Raw genomic sequence first — 22,354 nt, forward strand, 5'->3', positions numbered from 1 at the left:
ACAGAGTAAGCGAGAACAGTGAACTGCAGGCGGTAACGCCGAACAAGCACAATCACAGCACTGAAAATCACCCGACCATCTTTATTTAGGTAGCATCTCGTACTCATGGCCTCCTTCAAATGTGCTGTGAACAGCTTCCTGCCTGTGGTTGTCACACAGAGAATTCTTCTAGCCCACCATGGATCTCTTTCTCCCTCTGAGGCGCACCTCATCTAATTTTTTTAACACTGGTTTGGCCTTTCTGGAGGAGGTGGAGTAGCTCTTCAGAAAGGCTTCGAACACAGTCTCAGTGTTGGGATGGGTACTGAGGAAGGCCTTCTCTAGCACGTACAGGTCAACTCCCTTGTCTTCCGGAAGCGCTGAAATGAAGCTCAGCCCAAAGTCTATGAGCACAATGTTCAGCTGCTCCAGGGGGGGTTTTAGGAGCATGTTGGATGTGGTGAGGTCACCATGAATGAGGTCTTCATCGTGCATTCGAGCCAAAACCTGCCCAATTGTCCTGGCTAAGCCCAGGAGACTTTGGGGAGATTTTTCAGTCTCCAGAGTGGATTCAATATAATCTCGAACAGTCACTGAGCCTTCGATTTCTTCCATAAATAAGCAGTTGGAAGCATAGTCCACAAAAAAGACAACTGGGGCACATATTCCTGTAACCAAGATATAAGGGGTCATTGAATTAGATACTTTTTTTTTTCTTAATAGTAAGCTTAATTTTCTAGCTCAATCAGAAAAATTTTCCAGTGTGTATCTGCATATTTGGGGGGAAAAATTTAGGAATACTGCAGAATGTACAACTTTCCTTCTCTGGAAGTTTCTCCTGCCAGACTATGCTTAGACCACCCCAGCTAAGGTCAGCACAGCCAAAGCTCCCTCCTCCCTTTCACCCACTGAGATTGAACTTCATTTGTCATATTGGGGCTTCCCTGGTAGCTCAGCTGGTAAAGAATTAACCTCCAATGCAGGAGAACCCAGTTCAATTCCTGGGTCCAGAAGATCCACTGGAGAAGGGATAGGCTACCCACTCAAGTATTCTTGGGTTTCCCTGGGGGCTCAGTTGATAAAGAATCCGCCGGCAACGTGGGAGACCTGAGTTCGATTCCTGGGTTGGGAAGATCGCTTAGAGAAGGAACAAGGCTACCCACTCCAGTATTTCTGGCCTGGAAAATTCCATGGACTGTGTAGTCCATGGGTCGCAAAGAGTCGGACACAACTGAGCGACTTTCACTTTCACTGTCATACTTCTTCCCTAAAATACAAATCCAAATAGAGCCAGAAGGGTAAGCACCAACAGTCATATGTTCAAACATATGAAAGCAGTTTCCCCGACAAGGACACAAGCAGGAGGTCAAGCAGCATGCTGGCTTAGAGATGCATCTTTACAGAGAGGAAGGACAGGTTCAAATCCCAGCTCCCTTCCTTATTAACTGTGTATCTTTAAAGACACATGCATTTCTCTAAGCCTCCATTTCTGCCTCTATAACATGCGAACAGTATACCAATAATCCAATGACTTCACTGAGTTTGAAGATTCAATGACTCTTTACTGAATGTCAATCACACTCAAGACACTTCAAGATACTAGAGACAAACGTGTAGAGATACAGCAGGAAACAAAGCAACTGGGGTCCCTGCTTAATAGAACTTAGCTCCTGGAAAGGGTGAAAATAGGAAATATGAACGCATGCATAACTTTGCAAATCCAAGCAAGGGCAGAGACAGTGTGCTTGTTGGCAACTGAATTTCTTCCAGATCTCCCAACACCTAACAATGTCTCAGTGTACAGTAGATGCCTAAAAAATTACCAATGAAAGAAACAAACACAGAAAGTGTAAAAGTGAAAAGCCAGTGTTGCTAAGTCAGAGGAATAGGGGGTGAAAGCCTTACTAACTGTGTAAACTTGAGCAAGTTACTTCTCCCCTCTGAACCTTGTTTCTCAACAGAGGCAAAGGTTTATGGTCATGGTGCAAAATAGTGTTTAGTCAAAGCTATGGTTTTTCCAGTAGTCATGTACGGATGTGAGAGTTGGACTATAAAGCAAGCTAAGTGCCAAAGAATTGATGCTTTTGAACTGTGGTGTTGGAGAAGACTCTTAAGAGCCCCTTGGATTGCAAGGAGATCCAACCAGTCCATCCTAAAGAAAATCAGTCCTGAATATTCATTGGAAGAACTGATGCTGAAGCTGAAACTCCAACACTTTGGCCAGCTGATGTGAAGAATTGACTCATTTGAAAAGACACTGCTACTGGGAAAGACTGAAGGCAGGAGGAGAAGGGGACGACAGAGAAAGAGATGGTTGGATGGCATCACCGACTGGATGGACATGAGTTTGGGCAAGCTCCGGGAGTTGGTGATGGACAGGGAAGCCTGGTGTGCTACAGTCCATGGAGTCGCAAAGAGTCAGACACGACTGAGCGACTGAACTGAGCCAGACTGTGTGAATCCAGAGACCCTGGCTCCTGGACAAGTACTTGTAAATACATCTGCTTCTTAAAAGTAACTAATAAAAAAATAACAGTGGTCGAAAGTTGAGACTGTACAGATGGGGAAACTGAGGCTCGGGGCAGTTAAAAGACATGCTCAACGGTGAGTAAAAGTGGAAGAGTCGGGAACTGAACCAGGCGCCAAGAGCTCCGGGACAAATGCTCATCACTACAACGTCAAGTGGCTTCTTAAGAGTTAATGAAAGGAAAAGAAGGATGCAAGGATGACATTTCTTAATGGAAAGCCTTGAAGAAGGTACAAATGGAGAAACTGAGTCAAATCTCGCCCCACCCCCACCCCCACCCCCGCAGCGCAGGGGAGCCCCTCACCTGCGTCGCTCGGGCCCCGGAGCCTCGGGGGTTTCCCGCGTCCCCAGCTGGGCCGTCTTACCTGCGCGGCGACAGCGGAGCAACGCCCGGGCCTCCTGCACAGTCCGCCGCCGGCTGAGCCGCGCTTCCAGCGTCGGGTGCCGGTAGCCCTTGGGGAAGCGGTGCTTCACCACGGCCGCGCGGCCCTGGAAGCGGCCGCGGAATACGCGCGCCTCGGCGCCCTGCTTCACCAGCTCCAGGCCGCTCAGGAAGCGGCTGCTCCGCTCTCGGGCTGCGGCCAGCGCTTCGGCCGCGGGCGCCAGCTCCTCGTTCGGCTCAGCGGCAGCAGCGCCGGCCGCCGCCATGTTTGCGTTTCAGCGTCGCCGCGCGGAGCCCCTCGGCCGCCTCCGGAAACTGTCGGGGCTGCTTCGGCTCGCTCCGGAAATGCTCGGGCCTCTTCGGTCTCTCTAAGGCCGACCCTTTTGCCTCGTGGAAGTGGTTCCCCCTCCCAACCTTTCAGCTCTTTTCTAAGGCTCCTGGCCCCGCCACTCGGCTCTTCGGCTACTTCCGTAAACCCTCGGCAGCTCTCGGTGAGCAGCTCTTTCCACTCCTCGGCTCTTTCCGGAAGCCCTTCGTGACTCTTGCGGTTGGCTTTGGTGGCGGCGCCACCTCTCAGCTCTTCGGCTATTTCCGGAAAGCTTCGGCGTCTCTCTGAAAAACCTGTTTTGGAATCTGCTCTCAGTAATCTATCCGGATCCTGGGAAGTTGTACTTCACTGTCTCTGCGTTCATTCATACCCAGGGAAGGTAACCTTTTCAAACATGAGACCCTTTGTTTTGGCCTAATGTGGTTTCCAGCACCTTTCATCAGTTCAGCCTACTTGAAGCTCCTATAGAACCAATTCTATTTGGTTTGGAAAACCCAGTTTCCCAAGTTTGTAGTTTCATTATCATAGTTCTTAGTGTCCATATGGTCATTTCCATGGTTACCAAATCTGTCTGAATTGTTCGGTATGGTTGTTAGCATGACTGAGGCCATCTTGGGTCTGTACAGTTCCTTCTGCTCACCCTACCTATGGCTATTCTGTGTAGTAAATCTCTGTCATCAGTGATTTTTAGGTCCAGGTGGCCTCTATGCTTTGTTAGCCTCCAAACGATGAAGACCTTTGCTAATGTGCTCTTGGTTTCTGCAAAAACCAGTTACCCATTCATAAATCTTGACTTAGGAATGCACTTCCTGTTTCCAAGGATGTACCCCTAAACCCTAGGTTAACTATAAAATTGTCCCAATGGCCTCTTGAAGGTTCAAAGTGCAGCTGCAAATGCTTCTGGATTGCTGTCCACTTGATTCTATCCTGTAAGTTACCTTATAATAAACTTATCCGTTGATTATATGGAGCTGCCTGCCTTATTTTCCATTCTCAAGATACCTTTTCAGTTTGGTGGACACTTTTTGTTTCCTCCAATTTCCAACACCCTCCTTTGGAAAAATCCATTGTGGAAACATATTTAAAAGTTCCAGGCTTGCTATAGTCAGACTGGTTCTGACTTCTACCATAGGAAATCTAGTTTAAAATCTTTCAGTGGCTCCCTGTTGTGCTTCAGATAAAGACCCATGAGGTCCTGCATGGGGCCCTGTGTCCCTCTCGCAGATTCATCTCCCACCAAATTCCCCTTTGCTCTGGGATCTTCATACACATTTGCCTTCTCTCAGTCTCATTCTTGCCAGGCTCCCTCTTGCAATGGGGCCTTTGCACCTGCTATTGCCCACATCAGAAGTGCTCTTCCTTCTCTTGGTTGCCTAAACTCATCTAGGCATCTTTCCATTTCCAGCTCAAATGTTATTTCCTCAGGAAGCCCTCCCTGACTTCTCATAGGAGGGAAAACCCAACTTAATGATTCCTGGAGTCCCTGTGAATCTCTCTTTTGTGTTGCCTTTTTGTTTGCTTATATGACTATTTGATTAGTGGCAGGATTTAGTTCCCCACATATTGTTAATCTGAGGGCCTTAGTTCCTCCCTGGCTATTGCCTGGAGGGCACCCTCAATTCTTGCTACACTGGCCTCTCCACTGGGCAACTCATAACACAGCAAGTAGCTTCATCAGAGAGAGTAAGTGATCAGAAGAGGTTTAGCAAGATGGAAATCACCATCTTTTATAACCTGATCTCTAAAATGACAAACATTTTAGAGTACACTTTTGCTGTATTCTCTTTGTTAGAAATGAGTTACTAGGTCCTGCCTCACCTCAAGGGAAACCATTTTTTAAAAATAATGGTTATCCTTTAAAAATTTATTTTTTTTAATTTTTTTTGTGGCTGAGCTGGGTCTTCGTTGCTTCATGTGGGCCTTCCCTAGTTGCAGTGTTGCGGTGAGTGGCAGCTACTCTCTAGTTGCGGTCTGTGGGCTTCTCATTGCAGTGGCTTCCCTTGTAGTGGTTTCTCTTGTGTTGGAGAACGGGCTTTGGAGCACATGGGCTTGCAGTTTGCCCCATGGCTTGTGGAATCTTCCCAGACCAGGGATTGAGCCCAGATTCCCTGCATTGGTACGTGGGCTCAAGCCACTGGACCACCAGGAAGTCATTTTTGAAGACGCCTACCAAAATGCCCAATTAGAACTTTTTCTTTCTCATTTGGGGCAACCAGTGAAGAGAGATTCTCTATTCTCTAGGAGAGAGAGAACCCGAAAGCAGACCTGCAAACATCCTGACATAATGCAAGCCATGGAGATCAAAGACTTCCTGCCCTTTTAAATCATATAACTTCTAGAAGTTATCTCAGGAATGGAACAGCCTAGGCTTTTCTGTATGTCTCCTGGTGACAATTCCAGATACGCACATGAAGGAGGAACTGTCACATGGCAAAAGCCAAGAGGCCTCCTTGGGCTCTTCTCCATGCCAAGAGCTTGATGGATAAGAGCACGGTTTTCCCCATAAGCTTGACTTCAAGGTCAGCTATATACTGTGTGTCCTTAAGCACTATTGATTTTATGTATTGTTTATAATGCAAGTTACTTCACGTCCCTTTGCCTCAGTTTCCTCATTCATAAAATGCTCCTCTCCCAGTCCATCTGCCCTTATCGAGTCTGTCTGCTGACTTTTCTCCAGCCCCACTGCTATCACTTTGCTGCTGCTGCTGCTGCTGAGTCGCTTCAGTCCTGTCCGACTCTGCGAGACCCCATAGATGGGAGCCCACTAGGCTCCCCCATCCCTGGGATTCTCCAAGCAAGAACACTAGAGTGGGTTGCCATTTCCTTCTCCAGTGCATGAAAGTGAAAAGTGAAAGTGAAGTTGCTCAGTCATGTCCGACTCAGCTACCCCAAGGACTGCAGCCTACCAGGCTCCTCCGTCCATGGGATTTTCCAGGCAAGAGTACTGGAGTGGGGTGCCAATCACTTTAGTCCACATCAATGTCACCTTTTCAACCTGCAACAGCCTCTAAAGAGTCCCCTGTTTCCATGCCTGCTCCCTATAACCTGCTAGAACTGCCCAATTATTTCTGTGTCAGTTGGAATAAAATCCCATCCTGACCACGGCCTCCCAAGGACTTAGATGATCTGGGTTGGCCAACACCTACCCTGGACTCTGGGCTTACCAAGTGGCGCTGGTGGTGAGCAGCCCGCCTGCCAATGAAAGAGGCATAAGAGCCTCAACTTCGATCCCTGGGTGGAGAAGATCCCCTGGAGGAGGGCATGGCAACCCACTTCAGTATTCTTGCCTGGCCAATCCCCGTGGACAGAGGAGCCTGGCGGGCTACAGTCCATAGGGTGATGAAGAGTTGGACACAGACTGAAGCAACTTAGCACGCATGCTTGCATGCACCTTGGACCCTATCTCCCCCTCTGCTCCAGACACTCTGACTGCACAAGCTCCTCCCTGCAGGGCCTTTGCCTTTGGTCTCCCTCCTGTCTGGAACCGGAGATCTCAGCTCAAAAAAATCCCCTCCCCAACCCCAGCTAAAGCAGCCACCTGTGGCTGGCTAACCCAGCACCCTAGCTTAATTCTCTGCCTGGCCTTCATGGCCAGGTGTTTCTCTGGTTCTTTTGGCTATTTATCTTTCTGCTTCCCACACCAGAAAGTAAATTCCACAGGAACAGAACGAACTGTCTTTCTGGTTCTCCCAGCCCATACTCAAGACGTAGGAGAGTGCCTGAGGGCAGGTGGGAGGTGTCCAAACCTAAGTGTTCAATGAATGGAAGATAAATCCGTGAGACCGTGAGCGGCTGAAGTGGGTGTATGTGTCAGGGTGGATGCTGGAGAGGCCAAACTAGCGTGGACCGCAGTGATTCGAACTCCTTTCCTCTAGGAGGACAAATTGTGGGCTCCCCACCCGCAACCGGGATGACGGTGGGTGGGTTCCCAGCCGGGCCGGGCGAGACTGGCGACGTCCCGAGCGCACCGCCGTCCCCCGCCCCCAGCGCAGGGGCCCTGAGCTGGCCGACGTGGCGGCGGCGCCGCAGGAGGGCAGGCGGGGAGGGAGGGACGGAGGCGGGCCGGAAAGTTTGTCCGGCTGCTGCTGCCGAGGCGGGGACTCGGCGGGGGAGATGCACGCCCAGTCCCCCAGCGCCCCCCGCTCTCCTCGGGAGCCCTGGTCGCCATGGGTAAGTCGCGATCGGCGCAGCGGGCAGAGGGGCGCTTCGGGCAGGAAAGCCCCGCGACCCCATCCTTGCGCGCGCAGCCTCTGCCCGCCGCTGCCGCGCCCAGACCAGATACCGCCCACTCGGGTGGCCGCCGGGACAGCAGGCCTTGGCTGGGGGCTGGGAAGGGACTTGGGCCCACTTCCTTCCACGTTCCTTTCTGCCCAGAAAAAAAGTGACCTGAGAGGGCTCCTTAACTTGATACCAGGAGCTTATTCCGGGGCCCTACCCTCTCCTGACCTCTTGAAGCCTTGCAGCGTCCCATGAGTGAGTGAATTTGTTCCTATCCTGCAGATGAAGAAGAGGCTCGGAAAGGAGCAAACTGATTCATGGATTCGCTGAGCACTTCTCTCCAGGCACTGTTCTAGGCTTGGGATGCTGCCCTACACAAAACAGACAAAAACCTCTGCTGTCAGATGCTCAGTGGAGGGGAAGATAGAGGAGAGTGGGGGCGGGGGTGGGTGGTGGGGTTTGGGGAGGTGGGAAGGTTAGGAAACTTTGTTGCTCCAGGGGACTAAGGTTTGTATTTTTCTCTCTGGATTCAGAAGCCTCAAAAGGTCAATCATTGATCCACCTACTACCTGGCAGACATTGGTTTAGGGGTTGGGGACTCAGTGAACCTGTATGTAGATTTGGGGGGGCGGTTCCAGCCCTCATTCTCCCATTTCCCAGGTGCATCCTGATCTAGGACAGGATAGTTAACTTCTCTCACCTTAGTTTTTGCATCTCCAAAACAGTCACCGGGAAATACCCCCATCACAGGGAAGCCATGTGAATGACATGAGAATATGAACTTAAATACTCATTATACCACTTGCACATGGTAAATGATCTGTTAACGTGAGATTTTATTTTTTTAATCACACCCAACATTGGGACTCTGGAATCAGACTACTCAAGTTCAAAATATGCTCTATGACTTGATAAACTCTTGGTTCAGTTCAGTTCAGTTCAGTCACTCAGTCGTGTCTTACTCTTTGCGACCCCATGAATCACAGCACGCCAGGCCTCCCTGTCCATCACCAACTCCTGGAGTTTACTCAAACTCATGCCCATCAAGTCAGTGGTGCCATCCAGCCATCTCATCCTCTCTCGTCCCCTTCGCCTCCTGCCCCCAATCCCTCCCAGCATCAGGGTCTTTTCCAATGAGTCAATTCTTCGCATGAGGTGGCCAAAGTACTGGAGTTTCAGCTTCAACATCAGTCCTTCCAATGAACACCCAGGACTGATCTCCTTTAGGATGGACTGGTTGGATCTCCTTGCAGTCCAAGGGACTCTCAAGAGTCTTCTCCAACACCACAGTTCAAAAGCATCAATTTTTCGGCGCTCAGCTTTCTTCACAGTCCAACTCTCACATCCATACATGACCACTGGAAAAACCATAGCCTTGACTAGATGGACCTTTGTTGGCAAAGTAATGTCTCTGCTTTTTAATATGCTATCTAGGTTGGTCAAACTCTCAACGCTAGGCAAACGTCTTTACTTCTCTGTGCCTCAGTTGCTTCATCTGTAAAATGGAAACAGCACCAGTGTCTGTGACACAGGGTTAATGTAGGAATTAAGGCAGCTGCTAGAGGTATGGCTTCTGGAAAGGAGGTGAGCTGGCTATAGTATCAACAACAGTCCCACTTACATCACCTGTTGTTGGGACACTTGGAAGCCACCCGTCTGGGTGAAGATATTTGCATGGGTCAGTTTCACTCCTGGCTTTTCCCTGGAGTTTCAAGGGAAGCCATGGCAGGTCTCTGGTTGGGGAGGGATCCAATACATTGTCCCTCTGGGTGAGATGCTGCTCTAGCATCACCCACCGAAGGTGCCCTGGGACTTGCGGCTGGTGAAGTGTGCAGCCATGACCTGGCTTTTTCCTCTCTACCTGCCCCTTGATTCTCTCCCCTGGGAAGCTCTGCTTTCAAGAACTGGGGGACTTCATCCAGGGTGAGCCAGTTTCACATATTATATTTAGACAGACAATCCATAGAAAGGGAGTTGTTTAGTCGCTCAGTCGTGACAGACTCTTTTGCAACCCCATGGACTGTAGCCCACTAGGCTCCTCTGTCCATGGGATTTCCCAGGCAAGAACACTGGAGTGGGTTGCCTCCCCCAGGGGATCTTCCTGACCCAGGGATCGGACCCAGGTCTCTTGTATCTCCTCCATGACAGGCAGATCGTTTACCTGCTGAACCATCCAGTACCTAAACTCAGGCTGGGCTGTCATAGTTTGGAGGCCAGGATTTACTCCACTTCCTGTCCATCGCCACTTCCAGACCCTGAATCAGCCAAGATGCTCAAGAGCCCAAATCCTTTCTGTCTGGGTTCCCTATGTCCTGAATTCACTCATTTATTCAATCATCTGTTTACTCAACCAGTATATACTGAATGTCTACTGTATGCCAGGAACTGTCCCCAGCATCAGGAGACAACTGAGAATGTACAAAGAACTCCTGTCCCTTTAGGGTTGACATTCTGGTTGTTGAGCCCCCCAAATATGTTAAATGTATAGTTATTTCAGATGATGAAAAGTACCATGGAGGAAAACAAGCAGGAAAGTGGAATACGAAGGGCTGGATGCCATGGGAGCTTGCAGTTTTAAGGAGAGCATCAGGGAAGGCCTCATGAAAAGGTGACGCTGAGCAGGAGCCAGAGGGAAGCGGGATTGGGGTCACTGAAATGGAGAGAAAGGGCTTTCCCAGCAGAGGTGAGACCTGGTAAAAAGCTTTGACTTGAAATGGGCTTGGAGTGAGGAGGCACCGCAAGGAGGCTGGTGTGCCAGGAGTTCAGTGAGAGGAGTCAGGTCCTATAGGGCCTTGAAGGTCACTGTCAGGACTTTGACTTTTTTCATAGCAAAAGAGGAGCCTTGGAGGACTCTAAGCAGAATGATGTGGCCTGACTTGGGTTATCATACAGTCTCTCTGGCTGCTCTAGAGCATTAGATTAAGTTCAAATGTATCTGACACAGTCCTTGGAATGGGACGTGGAGATACTGCCCTGGATCCTGACTCAATCTTTCATTCACTCAGTAGAACCTTTAATCGGCCCATCTTAGGTTTCAGGGTGGGGCTGGGGCCTAGAGACACAGAGACAGTAAGTCTATGTTCTCATCATGTCCCGTTTAATAAGGAAAACACATTGATTTCACAATTACTTGGTGTGAGCAAATGCAGAAGAAAGCAGAATTGGCTGGAAGTGAAAAATATGACTTAGAAAGTTGAGGACGATGTACAGGAATTAGAGTCTCTGTCAAACTAGCTTAACCAGGAAAAAACTAAAAAGGTACTTATTTATTGGTCTCTGAAAACATCTGCGCCTTCAGGCATGGTTGGATCTAGGAGCTCGGGCAGTGTAGTCAGGATTCCCTGCTAGGGAAAGATGACCCCCAGCTGCTCCAGGCAGGTAAACTACCAGCTCAGAAACCCAAATAAGCAACCACCCTGGGCTGGACTGTCTCTCACTGGCTCAGGTTCAGCCACGTGGCATTCACCACTGCCCAAGGCCGGAGAACCTGCTAGCTAGTCAGACCTGGGTCACGGACACAACGTCTGGAGCTAGGTGATGGGGGGTGGAGGTGGGGAGGTCAAGTCTACCCAGATTCAGGGATTGAGAGATGAAGACAGGAGAGGCGAGGGCAGCTCCCCACAGAGCATGGGGCCTGAGGCCAAATCACAGATGTGTATTACTGGAGCCCCTCAGGGAGGTGGACTGGGGCTGAAGAGGATGAGTGAGCATTTGGGGAACACAGGTCGGGAAGAGAGGGACCAGTTCATGTAGAGGGCAGAACAGCATGAAACGCTATGGTGTGTGCTAGGAACAAGTGTTTGCAGGGTGTTTCGGAGGGGTGGGGATAGGGGTGGAGAGGAGAGGTGGCTAAGGAGGCGGGCTGGGGCCACCAGCTCGTGCAGGGACTGGGAGGTCATGCTCATGAGTTAACTTATAGAGTAGGTGGTAGGAGCCTTGGAAAGCTTAAATACGTGGGTTTGGGAGTCAGATGGGACAGCGTTTGAGTCCTGATCCTTTTGCTTCCCAGCTGTGAGAACACTTGGTTTCTCACAGAACACTTAGTTTCTGAGCCTTAGTTTTCCCATCTGTCAAATGGGGGTAATTGCAGCACTACCACCTAGAGTCGTCACCAAGGTGAATTGAGAGAAGGCACCTGAAGTCTTTGCAGAGAGGAGACACTCTGCCAGTGACACTTGTTATTATTACTGTTTGATCTTCCTTTATTGTTGCTGTTCTGCCCTTGCCACTGAGACCTGAGTCTGTCCTTCTGCATTTTCCGGTGGAACCTGTGGACAGTCAACTTTGCCCCTGGGCCCTTTGGCTGGGTTCCCATTCACCTCCAGAAGAACCCAGGACATGGCAGAGAAGTTCTGTGTTTTCACGGGATTGCCTCACATGGCCTGGGTGAAACTTTCCTTCTGGCAGTGAACTCTAGAAACTGAGGGAGGTGGGGCAGAAGGGGGTGACAAGCGGCAGGACCTGGGCAGCATCATCCCCCCAGGGTGTTGGTTGATGGTCATGAAGAGGAAGGACTAGGCCAGCCAGGGGATGGTAGGGGGTTGTTTCCTGGGGGGCAGAGGTGATGGGGAGAAAAATGGGCTGGGGAGGGGAGGTGATTCCTCCACCAATGAAAGTCCTCTCCCCGCCCCTGCACAAAAATTGCCTAACATAGATGGGGTGAGGCAGGAGTGAGAAAACAGTGAAATTTTATTCTGCCAAGGTTTTATACTGGAGTGGCTAAGGGTACAGATTGTGGAACCAGACCGCCAGGCTTTGAATCTCAACAAGCTGCTGCTGCTGCTGCTGCTAAGTCGCTTCAGTCGTGTCCGACTCTGTGCGACCCCATAGACAGTAGCCCACCAGGCTCCGCCGTCCTTGGGATTCTCCAGGCAAGAACACTGGAGTGGGTTGCCATTTCCTTCTCCAGTGCATGAAAGTGAAAAGTGAAAGTGAAGTCGCTCAGTCGTGTCCCACTCTTCACGACCCCATGGACTACAGCCTACCAGGCTCCTACGTCCATGGGATTTTCCAGGCAAGAGTACTGGAGTGGGTTGCCATTGCCTTCTCTGACAAAACTTACGAGTTTTTGCCTAATTAAAAAAATTATGACATTTTGATTCTACTTGTTTGATCTAGTATGAATAGAATGCTAGATTTTTAATACTCTTCATCTTAGGCAAGTCATTTCGTGTCTCTGATAATCGGTTTATATGTGTGTGCTCAGTTGCTCAGCGATGTCCTACTCTTTGTGACCCCATGAACTGTAGCCCGCTAGGCTCTTCCGTCCATGGGGATTCTCCAGGCAAGAATACTGGAGTGGGTTGTCATTCACTTCTCCAGGGGACCTTCCTAGTCAAACCCAGGTCTCTTGCATCTCCCGCATTGGCAGGCGGATTCTTTACCATTACCACCACCTGAGAAGCCGGGTGATCAGTTTACTCCTTCATAAATAATACAAAAGCCCACCTCATAAAGTTGCGGTGAGAATTAAATGAGCTAGTCCACTAAAAGGGCTCAAAGCAGTGCCTGGTCCAGAGCAAACACTCCATAAATCTGACTACAATGTCATGAATGTTCTTGTCAGGTCCAGGGTAGGGGGTGGGTGAGACAGTGTCTGGATTACTCTAGATGCTTCCAGAAATATTTGTTTAAATATGTGAATTAAAAATTAACAGCAACCTGTTTAGCTGCTCTGCCAGTACAGTAGCTGCTGGCCATTATGTGGCTATTTTCACACTTAATTAAAATTAAATAAAATTAAAACCGCAGTTCCGCAATTACACTGGCCACATTTTAAGAGTTCGAATTAAAAATAAAAAAAGTGCCTAGAATCCACTGAGAGTGGAATGCATCAATGTCCTCCTGACCTGGCCCCTGCCTACCTCTCCTACCTCATCACCGATTACTCTCACCTACTGATCTCCAGCCACTCCGGCCTCCTTGCTCAATAGGCCATGATTAAAAGCCTGAACTCTCTAGTCACATCTACTTTGCTACTTACTTGCTGTGTGACCATGAAGAAGTTTCTTCACCTCTCTGTGCCTTGGAGGATGATGCTAAGAATAGTAGATTTTAAGGTTGTTGTAAGAATTAAATGAGTAAATACATGTAAAGCCCTTAAAACAGAGCCTGGTACTTAATACCATAGAAGTACTAGCTATTAATAGTTATTTTTCAAACATGCCCCAAACTGTCCAGCTTCAGAGCCTTTGTTTCTGCTATTCCCTTGTCTAGAATGTTCTTCTCCCATACTTGACATGATTTTCACCCTCCCTTCATTCAGATCTCTGCTCAAGTTTTCCCTCTTCAGAGATGCCTTAGCTGGCTGGCTACCCTATTTAAAACAGAACCCCTCCATCGTTCTCAATCCCCTTTCAGCTCAGCCCAGTCTCTCAGTCATGTCCAACTCTTTGTGACCCCATGGTCTGCAGCATGCCAGGCCTCCCTGTCCATCACCAACTCCTGGAGCTTACTCAAACTCATGTCCATCGAGTCAGTGATGCCATCCAGCCATCTCATCTTCTGTCATCCCCTTCTCCCCCTGCCTTCAATCTTTCCCAGCATTACCTGCTTTTTTTTTTTTTAATGACATCTATCACCTATTCGTTTATTATCTGCCTTTTTCTCCTAGAATATCAGGTCCTTGAAAATACCACTGTATTGTCAGCCCCAAGAACACAGCCTACTGGCATAAAAAATTATGCCAGATAATTTTTTGAATGATTAGATGGATGAATGAATGGATGGGTGGGTGTGTGTCTGGGTAAGTAGCAAACAGAATACAACGATGGGTGGATGAATATATTTTTGGATAGATGGGTCAATAAATGGATGGATATTTGGGTGAATTAAGGGGTAGACGAATGGACCAAGGAATGGAAGAATATGTGGTGGATGAAGTAGGTGGATGGATGGAGGAGTGGATGATGAAGGGATGGGTAAATTGATCAATAGCTGGATGAACAGATGGAATGGATGGATGAAGGAAGGACTGGATGAAGGAAGAAGTGGGTGCATGCATACATGCATGTGTGGGTATATGGATAGATGGATGAATAAATGAATAGATGGACATATAAACGAATAGATGAGTGAATAGATGGAGAGATGGAGGGCTGGACAGGTGGAGAGGGGGTTTGATGGGACAGGCTGATGGACGGTTGGATGCTCTGACATGGAAACATTCTGCACCCGCCCTGTCACTTTTGTTTTTCAGGCCGACCTTCACTCCTCCTGCCCCTGTGTGCCTCGGTGTCCTTGCTGGGTGGCCTGACCTTTGGCTATGAACTGGCAGTCATATCGGGTGCCCTGCTGCCGCTGCAGCTTGATTTCGGGCTGAGCTGCTCGCAGCAGGAGCTCCTGGTGGGCAGCCTGCTCCTGGGGGCTCTCCTCGCCTCTCTGGTAGGCGGCTGCCTCATCGACCGCTATGGCCGGAAGCAAGCCATCCTGGGGAGCAACTTGGTGCTGTTGGCAGGCAGCCTGAGCCTGGGCCTGGCCGGCTCCCTGGCCTGGCTGCTCCTGGGCCGCTCGGTGGCTGGCTTTGCCATCTCCCTCTCCTCCATGGCCTGCTGCATCCACGTGTCCGAGCTGGCGGGCCCTCGTCAGCGGGGAGTGTTGGTGTCCCTCTACGAGGCAGGCATCACCGTGGGCGTCCTGCTCTCCTACGCGCTCAACTACGCGCTGGCCGGCGCCCCCAGGGGATGGAGGCATATGTTTGGCTGGGCCGCTGCGCCCGCTCTCCTGCAGTCTCTCAGCCTCCTCTTCCTGCCCGCTGGTACAGTCAGGGCTGCAGCCCGCAAGGACCTCATCCCGCTGCAGGGAGGCGAGGCCACGAAGCTGGACCCCGGGAGGCCGAGATACGCCTTTGTGGACCTCTTCAGGGCCCGCGATAACATGCGGGGCCGGACCGTCGTGGGGCTGGGGCTGGTGCTTTTCCAGCAGCTGACCGGGCAGCCCAACGTGCTCGCCTACGCCTCCACCATCTTCCGGTCGGTCGGCTTCCGGGGAGGCTCCTCCGCTGTGCTGGCCTCCGTGGGGCTCGGTGCGGTGAAGGTGGCGGCTACCCTGACGGCCATGGGGCTGGTGGATCGAGCCGGCCGCAGGGCTCTGCTGCTCGCCGGCTCTGCCCTCATGGCCCTGTCGGTCAGCGGCCTCGGCCTCGTCAGCTTTGCTGTGCCCCTGCACTCGGGCCCAGCTTGCCTGGCCGTGCCCAACGCCACCAGGCTGTCGGGGCTCCCTGGAGACCCCAGCCTGCCCAGGGGCTTGGCTCCACCTCTGCCGCCCACGACCAACCAGAGCCCCAGGCGGCCAATCTTGTCAACCTCTGAGAGGACCAGGCCTCCTCCGGGAGCCGAGGACCCTACAGCCCTAAGCCTCACTCCCCCTGGAGGCCTTTCGCCCGCCCCCGAGCACGCCCTGCTGCACTGGACCGCTCTGATCTGCATGATGGTCTTTGTGAGCGCCTTCTCCATTGGCTTTGGACCCGGTAAGTGGGAGTCTTCTGCAGGTAACTTGGAAGCCTTCTACCCCTCCTAGCGGAAAGCGTGGGGACTGAACCCATCAGGGTCTCAGAGGGACCAGCGGTGGCTTGACCGTGAGAACAATGAGCTTGGACTCCAGGGCTCCTTGCTTCTTTGAAGCTACTTCTTCCGAGGGCAGGAGCCTAATTTGTGTCTGTCATGGTTTCTTTCTTATGAAGACCCCAAATCTTCTAAGCTTCATAAAGCCAGAATGTGCCGCTGGATAGCTCACTCAGAAGGGTTGACTGGAAAGGAATTTAATAAATAAGGTGACCAAGCATCCCAATTTGCCTAGGACACTGAAAGTCTGGGGTCCCAGGAAACCCTTCAGTTTCCTGTGCAAAGCCAGGTTGCTGGTCCTTCTGAAGGGAATCTTATGGCCATGTGGGGAAAACAGCAGAGAGAAATGGGTGTCAGGGGCCTGACCCTGCACTGAGTCCCATTGTTGGGGGGCTGTCTGCTGGACCGTGGGTGCCAGGCCCTGGGTCCCGGCTACTAGGCATCCTCTCTGCCCTCCTGTCCTAGTGACCTGGCTTGTCCTCAGCGAGATTTACCCCGTGGAGATCCGAGGGAGGGCCTTTGCCTTCTGCAACAGCTTCAACTGGGCCGCCAACCTCTTCATCAGCCTCTCCTTCCTCGACCTCATCGGTGAGTCCTCTGACCTAATTCCCTGGCCCAAAATCTAGAAACAACTGCCTCCAAACAGAGCCCAGGCTTTTATGTCATCTGGGTATAAGTGACAGAAAATCCCGTGCAAAACAGTTTGTGAGCAAAAGGCAATGTTTTTGTCTTAAGTCATGAAAAGAGGAGGGTAGCTGTCTTTAACCATGACAGATCCAGAAGCTTCAACAAAACTGTGGGCCCGCTTTCATACTCTCTTGGCTCTGCCTCCCGCGCTGTGAGCTTCCTTCTTGGGCAGACCGACTGCGGGGCTGCAAAGATGACCACAAGCCGGGCTCTTCATCTTGGCAGCCCCTGGGAAGGAGAGCCTGTTTTTTCCAATGGCTCTAACTCATGTCCTGGGACTGACTCTCATTGGCCCAGCAAGATCACATGCCCATCACTGAACCGTCACTGGAAGGCTGCAATATTCTGATGCCCAGGCCTTGGGCCACATACCCAGTCTGAACAAGGTGGGGTGATAGACACCCCACGGCATGGACTGAGAGTTGGGGGAGGGTTCCCCGAAGGAAAACTGAGGTGCTATTGAAAGAATGAGAGGGGTTGAGAGACAAAGACAACAGAAGATACAACCTGTGAAGTTTCTACTTCATTTCAGATGCCATCAGTTGTCAGTGGAGGGGTGGAGGGGATTGGCTTTATTGACAACCTGAGAGTTGAGGCTGAAGGGAGGATAGAGCTGAAGCATCCATTTCTCCTCGGCCCAGGAAGCCATCCCTGATTGGCGGGGGGGGGGGGGGGGGGGGGGAGGAGTTTGTTCTCAAACCCGGAGTTTGTTCTCTGGGTAGAGGATACGGAGATTGGGAGCCCTGAGTGTAGGGCTTTGCTCCCTGTCCCCATCAAGACAAGTCCATTCTCCCCTAGTAACTAAAAGTTTCCACTCTACAGCGGAGGAGTTTGCTTTTTTTTTTTTTCCTATTTGCAGCAGCAGAACAATTCCCCAAATAAAATTTTGTGCAGAAGCTCCACAGAAGTGCCTGACAACATCCAGAACTCTCAGACATGCTGTAAAATCCTCCAGGCCGGAGAAGAGGGGAAGGTCCACTCCCCCACCCACCCCTACCCCTGGAGAGAATGTGTCTGAGACCAGCAGGAGCCACAACCTTTCCTTTTCATTCTAAACCAGCTTAAACTGGCTCGTGCCCGCCTGCCAGCAGGAAGCTCTGCTCGGATCTGGTTTGAATGACACCTCCTCTTCCTAGCTAGCATTCAAACCCAGTCTGGGTGCTGGTGGGATGGGGTGGGAATATATGGGCCCAGGACACTAGGGAGGGGTGTCTGAGATGCAGAGGATACTCATGACCCAAGACCAGGGGTCCTCAGGGCCCAGGTGGGTGGGGCTCCTTCCCTGCGGGCCCCAAGGCACAGTTCTGAGAGTTATTTACCCACTTCCTGCAGCCAAGTGTTTCCCCTTCAAAGGAGGAGCCCTTGGGGGCTGTGGGAAATACTGGTGGAAGAACTGGTCCACCTTGCCTGTCTCCCACACCCAGTCTTTGGGAATTCAAATTTCTCACTCATAAAAGAAATTTCTCATTTCTTTTATGTGGAATGAATGAGAGATAAGGAAGGGAGAGAGGGGAGGAAGGAAGCAAGGGGAAGAAGGGCTTCTTAGAATTGTTTCATATCCTATCATCCCCATCTCACAGATTGGGAAATACATCCTTCCCAAGTCTAGCCAGGTAGTCAGAAGACTAGAACACAGCCCTCCTTCTCCCAGTCCAACACTCTCTCTCTGCTGGTATAAGGATTACATGGAGGTCAAGCTTCCCAGGTGGCTCAGAGGTAAAGAATCTGCCTGCCGATGCAGGAGACACAGGTTCAGTCCCAGACATTTTGTGGATTTGGGCCCTGGGCCTTTGCCTGCCTCTGGGACAGCCAGTCCTACTCCTGCTTTATGGTACTTTTATCTGACAGTGTGTTGGTCATTCTGCAAATCTACCATCTGGAGAATCTGCTCCGGGTAAACTGATTTTAAGTGTTCCACCTGGAACACTGGTCAACCAGTTGGCCCAGGCTAAGCTCCGCCCACATTCCTGCCCCATCATTCCCAGGTGCCATTGGCTTGTCCTGGACCTTCCTGCTGTACGGGCTGACCGCTGTCTTCGGCCTGGGCTTCATCTATTTATTTGTCCCGGAAACAAAAGGCCAGTCGTTGGCAGACATAGACCAGCAATTCCAGAAGAGATGGTAAGGTGGTCAGGGCTGGCCAAGGGGGATGAGTGACCTCAGACCGCGAGCCCTTTGCTTCGGGATTTAGTCCTTACACTTTGCCTTTGCAGAAGAGTGTTTTTCTTCTCTTCCTGTTGTTCTTACTGCCTGGACACAATGACTTTTGTCCTATCTTTGTATACGAGCTCTTCTCCTTGAGTGGGATGGGAAAATGGGACTGGAGGGTGGTGATGTGGGAGAGGCTGGTTGGGCGTGATGTCACTTCCCAGCAGGAGTGACAGGAGCTAGTCTTTGTGTTTAGGAGGGTCAGTCTGGCTGTGATGGGGAGATCTGGCTGTAGGGGGCACAGGTGGACCCAGGAAGACCAGGGGGAACAGCTGGGCCGTTCGGAAGATGGAAATGCACATTAAGGCAGAAAGCAGGAAGGGCCAGGTAGGAGTGGGGGTGGGGATGGGATGGGGACCCCAGGCATGGTCCACTCCCATCAGCCCTGGGGAAGGCCACCAGGCCCTATCAACCTCCGCTCTCTGTGCTGCAGGTTCCCCCTGAGCTTTGGCCATAGGCAGAGCTCGGCTGGCGTCCAGTATAGTCGTATCGAGGTCTCCGCAGCCTCCTGAGGGGGTCCATCTGGAAGATGCTGGAACCATGGCTTTAACAGACAGTCTTCAGCTTCCTGCTTGCCTGGGCCCCGGAACACAGGGCTAGATGGTCCTTCAAGACTCGCCCTTGCTACAGAAGAGGTCTGTTTTGCTGGGGCAAAAGGGTTGAAAGTCTGAGAGCTGCACAGTCTTCATTTTGAGCCTCAGGTTCAGAGGGTTCCTGAGGTTCTGCCTCTTTGCCTCAGTTTCGCCACTGACTCTGCACATCTCTGCAGTAATGAAATGATGAGAGCATCTCACTGTGACTCTATTGCTCTGTGGGCTTTCTCAAGCAGGAAGTCACTCCTGGGATCACCCCTAAATCCAGCAAGGAATACCATATTATCTGCTCTCTTTCTCCATCTGGTTGGGACTTTTGGGGGGGAACACCTGCTTTTTGGTACTCAGATCTCATTATGTTCAACCCCTCCAATTCCCTTGCCCAGAATACTTGTCATTCACCAGCGACTCAGATGGTTGGTAGGAGGCTTGAGTTCTAGCCCTGACTGCAGCTCTTCCTGCTGTCTGACCGTGGGCCTCGGCTTCCCTTGTGTATACAACGGGGGATCTGAACCAGGCAGTTCTTAAGGTCTCTTCAGAAGCCAATGAGTCGGAATTTTCAATGCCGGCACTACCATGGATAATCAGCATGGGCCCTGCTTTCAAGTTGCTAGTCATCCCTTTAGGGGAGATAAGTTTTAATTAGGGGAAAGGTGAAGAATTCCAGAGTTGTGTGCCCTGAAATCCAAGGGCCATCACAGTGCAGGTCATGTGCTCCAGGAGCAGTTTCCAGGATGGCACAGGAGGACTTTGCAGAAAGGAGATAGGTCTGAAAGCTAACAAACCTGGTTGTCGGTGTGGCCTCCACCTCTTGGCAGCTACTGACCTTGAATAAGTAACAATTCCCTCAAGCCTCAGTTTGCATATCTGTAGAAAGGAGTTGACTTTCCCCCTAGGGGTGTATTTAACTTCTGTCTCCCATCAGGAGCGTCTTCAACTAGTCCCATTCAGCTTGTCAGGATGGATGGGGTTTCTCTTTACCCTCAATACCTAGGTCCCCACTTTTGGGACATTGTAAAGGGGTCACCCCCGCACTGCCCCAGGCCAAAAGGGTTGAGTCAAATGGAGACAGAGCTAATAGCTCCACCCCACAGGACTCTGGCCCCTCCCGAGTCCTCCTCTCCTCTCATTTCTCGATACTTCCTTTACAGCACTGAAGCTGGCTTATGCTGGCTTGTGAAAGCTGGTTGTTAAATTTTCAGACTTTTGCAAGCTCTTATTAAGCGCAGTTGCTAAAAAATTAAATTATTTAAATTTATACTTAAGTAAATTATCTTAAAAAGCAAGGTAATGTATACTCTAAGCGCATCACTTCCTTATTTTACTGCATTTTGCTTTTGTCTGTGCTCTTAAGGTGATGTACAGCTATTGTATCCCAGGAGGAGCATGGGGGAGGGGCACGGCCCACCCCTTGCCGATTCTGCGTTCAGTGATGTCATGTTGGTCACCTGAGATGTCCACGGGGAGTGTCTTTGCATCAGAGAGACTGAGGAACATGATAGATCGGGGCTTGATGTATTGTTTTGTTGATTTTCCAGTCTCAACAATGTGATGGATGAAATGTTAATAATGTAAATTAAACTTAACAATTTCTCCTGTCTGTAGTTGATACATTGTGAATGGCACAAAAAAAAATGGAGGGGATTATTATCCAATTCAGCCAACAGGTGGCTCATGTCACCAGTGAAGGCGTCTGGACACACATCTTCCTTGTTTTACTTCCATCTCACTCATTAACGTGAACAGAAATTTCAACCAGCATTCGTGTCACAACTACACGTGTGCTTCAGTGATGTGAGCACCTTCCTTACTGAGTCGTGTTGCTGTCAAGCATTTCTTCGTGGTCTAATTTTGTGAAATCATGGCTAAATTGCAGTGACAGTTGGTTTTGGAATCCAGAGTTTGACAGGAAAATCAATGAAAACATTTCTGAGAGAATTAGTTGGCTAGATGGAATTTACAGTGAAGAGTATTTACAATAAAGTGTTTGTTATTATTTGTAAATTTGCCAGTTTTGTGCAACAGTACATCCGTTATCCCAGTAAAATTTACATACATTCTTTTCCCCCTTGAGAGCAGTTATTATCAGTCCACTAGCAGCATTCCCCCAGCCACCATTGCTTACAGCTGCTGCTTGGCTCCTTCAGACCTAATTTTCTCTGCAGGAGCCCCCAAACCTTCTCAGTTCTCCTTTCCTGTCAGCCTAAGTAGGGATACCTTTCCAGTCTTAGGGTGGGTTCTCCTCTGTTTTGATCAGGGTAATAAACTCATCGATCAGGCAGGGGATGTATTGCATGTTGAAAGGCCCTGAGGTAAGACTGAGATTCCATCTTGGAGGAATGCCAAGGAGGGTAGCATGATGGCAGAAGATGAGGAAGAGGTCAGCAGGGGTCAGATCATGAAGTAGCTTCCAAAAAACAGAAGCGTTCCTGACTTTCTTCTAAGTGTTCCAAGGAGCCACTGGAGAACTTTGACAATGGAACGGCATGATCAGACTTAATGGTGTAAAATACCCTTTATGGGTGATATTGGTGAATACAAAAAAAAAAAAAAAAGAATGTCAGTTTCAGAAATAGAAACCATAAAAATACTATGAAAGCAATCCAGTTCCACTGGATTTGATTCTCTTGCAATACTGTCATCAACTGATGGCTCTGAACTTAAGGCCTCCTCTGTGCTGAAAAAGGGGGCTCCAGTGAGAGAGGGGTTCATGACATAGTAGCACCATCCTGAGACTGTGTCTGGGCTGAGAGAACAGTGGTGTGATTCAGCACATTTTCATGTTTGTGAACCATCGAAAATCATTTCCAATGCCATGGGCACTGTGCTTCCCAGTCTTTGGTTGATGTAGCACTGGAGTGAAACGATCAA

At 50.3% G+C, this 22,354-nt stretch overlaps 3 protein-coding genes across 5 annotated transcripts in view; 1 reads left to right on the top strand and 2 right to left on the bottom strand.

Annotated features, from left to right (window-relative positions):
• Nucleotides 1-3,008, bottom strand: part of SLC13A3 (solute carrier family 13 member 3) — a 102,108-nt gene extending 99,100 nt beyond the window's left edge. The window contains exon 1 of the mRNA XM_043479152.1: nucleotides 2,872-3,008. The gene's annotated coding sequence lies outside the window, so the exon portion shown is untranslated. The remainder of the gene's footprint in view (nucleotides 1-2,871) is intronic.
• Nucleotides 62-3,347, bottom strand: TP53RK (TP53 regulating kinase). The gene is made up of 2 exons (XM_043479155.1): nucleotides 2,872-3,347; nucleotides 62-647 (listed from the first exon to the last, which is right to left on the bottom strand). The coding sequence occupies exons 1-2, from the start codon at nucleotides 3,152-3,154 to the stop codon at nucleotides 169-171; spliced, it is 762 nt and encodes a 253-aa protein (XP_043335090.1). The 5' UTR covers nucleotides 3,155-3,347; the 3' UTR covers nucleotides 62-168.
• A 3,887-nt stretch (nucleotides 3,348-7,234) lies between these two features.
• SLC2A10 (solute carrier family 2 member 10) lies at nucleotides 7,235-21,083 on the top strand. 3 transcript variants are annotated; one of them, XR_006271589.1, is made up of 6 exons: nucleotides 7,235-7,386; nucleotides 14,633-15,901; nucleotides 16,461-16,583; nucleotides 18,668-18,803; nucleotides 19,324-19,525; nucleotides 20,838-21,083. XR_006271589.1 is itself a non-coding variant. In XM_043479656.1 (6 exons), exons 1-5 carry the CDS (start codon nucleotides 7,383-7,385, stop codon nucleotides 19,193-19,195), a joined length of 1,641 nt encoding a protein of 546 aa, XP_043335591.1. In that variant the 5' UTR covers nucleotides 7,235-7,382; the 3' UTR covers nucleotides 19,196-19,217; nucleotides 19,324-21,083. The 3 variants fall into 3 exon arrangements, 2 of the variants coding, with proteins under 2 accessions (XP_043335591.1, XP_043335592.1); XM_043479656.1 differs by adding an exon at nucleotides 19,087-19,217 and having other exon boundaries at nucleotides 19,324-21,083; XM_043479657.1 differs by having other exon boundaries at nucleotides 19,324-21,083.
• Nucleotides 21,084-22,354: the final 1,271 nt, after the last annotated feature.

This window comes from Cervus canadensis, chromosome 10 (assembly GCF_019320065.1).
Source record: "Cervus canadensis isolate Bull #8, Minnesota chromosome 10, ASM1932006v1, whole genome shotgun sequence".
Taxonomy (NCBI): Eukaryota; Metazoa; Chordata; class Mammalia; order Artiodactyla; family Cervidae; genus Cervus; species Cervus canadensis.